Here is a 1,935-nt window from a genome sequence, read left to right on the forward strand (position 1 = left end):
GGTGTCCTTCCTGTTTGATAGTTTTCCTTCTGACAGTCAGAAGGACTGTCTGTTGGTCTGTTGGAGATTGCTTGAGGTCCACTCCAGACCCTGTTTGCCTGGGTATCAGCAGCAGAGGTTGCCGAAGATAGAATATTGCTGAACAGCGAGTGTACCTGTCTGATTCTTCCTTTGGAAGTTTCCTCTCAGGGGTGTACTCCACCCTGTGAGGTGTGGGGTGTCAGACTGCCCCTAGTGGGGGATGTCTCCCAGCTAGGCTACTCAGGGGTCAGGGACCCACCTGAGCAGGCAGTCTGTCCGTTCTCAGATCTCAACCTCCGCGTTGGGAGATCCACGGCTCTCCCCAAAGCTGTCAGACAGTCGTTCGCGTCTGCACCGGCCCCCGCTGCTTCCCCTGTTGGTCTTCAGCTGTGCGCTGTCCCCAGAGGTGGAGTCTACAGAGACAGGCAGGCTTCCTTGAGCTGCTGTGTCCACTGTGCTTGTTATATAGCATTTATCATCTATTATTATTGTTTACTTTCTACCTGTTGTTACTAAACCTTAAATTTCTAGATGGTAAATCATTCTTTTCCTTTATTCTCAAACTCATTTTCCTCCACAAAGAATGTACTTGGTATATGTTAAGTTGAGTAAGTGGCTGAATTAATAAAGTAAATTAAACAAATATGAATGCAGATTTCATGTGCTTCGAAGTATGTTTTAAATACCTGTTAATTGTCTGAAATAAATGTAAAATATTCTTTTGTTTTTATTGTAGATTCCTGAACAAGATGAAACCTATTTAGAGGATAGTTTTTGTGTTGATGAGGAGGAGTCTTGCAAAGGCCAATCAAGTGAAGAAGAAGTTTGTGTTGATTTTAACTTAATAACTGATGATTGCTTTGCAAGTAGCAGTAAAAAGTATAAAACCCGACGTGCAGTAATGCTAAAACAAATGATGGAACAAAACTGTGCACATTCAAAAAAGAAATTATCCAGAATTATTTTACCAGATGATTCAAGTGAGGAGGAGAACAATATAAATGATAAAAGAGAATCTAATATTGCAGTTAACCCAAGCATTGTTAAGAAGAACAAACAACGGGACTGTTGTTTAAATTCAGTGCCTTCTGGATCTTCTCTGCATTCCAAAGTGCATTCTAATCCAGTAGTTAATCAATCACCAAAGCAGAGCAAACAGACATCACTTAATTTAAAGGATACAATTTCTGAAGTCTCAGACTTCAAACCTCAGAATCATAATAAAGTCCAGTCTACCACACCGCCCTTCACTACTGTTGATTCACAGAAAGACTGTAGAAAATTTCCAATTCCACAGAAGGTATGGATCAAAGAAAGGAAAAATGTCTTTAGATGGTTACCAGAAGTTTTCTTTTCTTTCTTATGTGTGTGTTTTGTATTAAATAACTAGGTCAAAGAAAATTAACAAAAAAATTTTGAAGAAAATGTCTTCAAACAAGAAAACAATACACAAAATTATATGGGCAATTCACAGGATGCTCAGGTTTTAATTTTTTAAGTATGTTAATGTTTTGTTAACACTATGTTAGGAAACTTGATAATTTTATTAAAAGAATGTGGGAAAATAGGGCTTTCTGCAAGGCAAAGTTGATTGAAATTATGTGTTCAGAACTAGTTCCTTGGCCAGGTGCGGTATCTCATGCCTGTAATCCCAGCACTCTGGGAGGCCGAGGCAGGTGGATCACTTGAAGTCAGGAGTTCAAGACTGGCCTGGCCAACATGGTGAAATGACGTCTCTGCTAAAAACACAAAAATTAGCCAGGCGTGGTCGTGCATCCCTGTAGTCCCACCTACTTGGGAGGTTGAGGTAGGAGAATCACTGAAACTTGGGAAGGAGAGGTTGCAGTCAGCCGAGATCGTGCCATTTCACTCCAGCTTGGGTGACAGAGCAAGACTCCGTCTCAAAAAGAAAAA

The 1,935-nt window shown here is 40.5% G+C and overlaps 1 protein-coding gene across 1 annotated transcript in view; it reads left to right on the forward strand.

The window, feature by feature from the left end:
* Positions 1-1,935, forward strand: part of FANCM (FA complementation group M) — an 80,076-nt gene that overhangs the window by 67,509 nt on the left and 10,632 nt on the right. The window contains 1 exon segment of the mRNA XM_017884178.1: positions 758-1,321. Coding sequence (XP_017739667.1) covers positions 758-1,321 — 564 coding nt within the window.

The sequence above is a fragment of the Rhinopithecus bieti genome, unplaced genomic scaffold (genome assembly GCF_001698545.2).
Source record: "Rhinopithecus bieti isolate Rb0 unplaced genomic scaffold, ASM169854v2 scaffold_14876, whole genome shotgun sequence".
Lineage (NCBI taxonomy): Eukaryota > Metazoa > Chordata > Mammalia > Primates > Cercopithecidae > Rhinopithecus > Rhinopithecus bieti.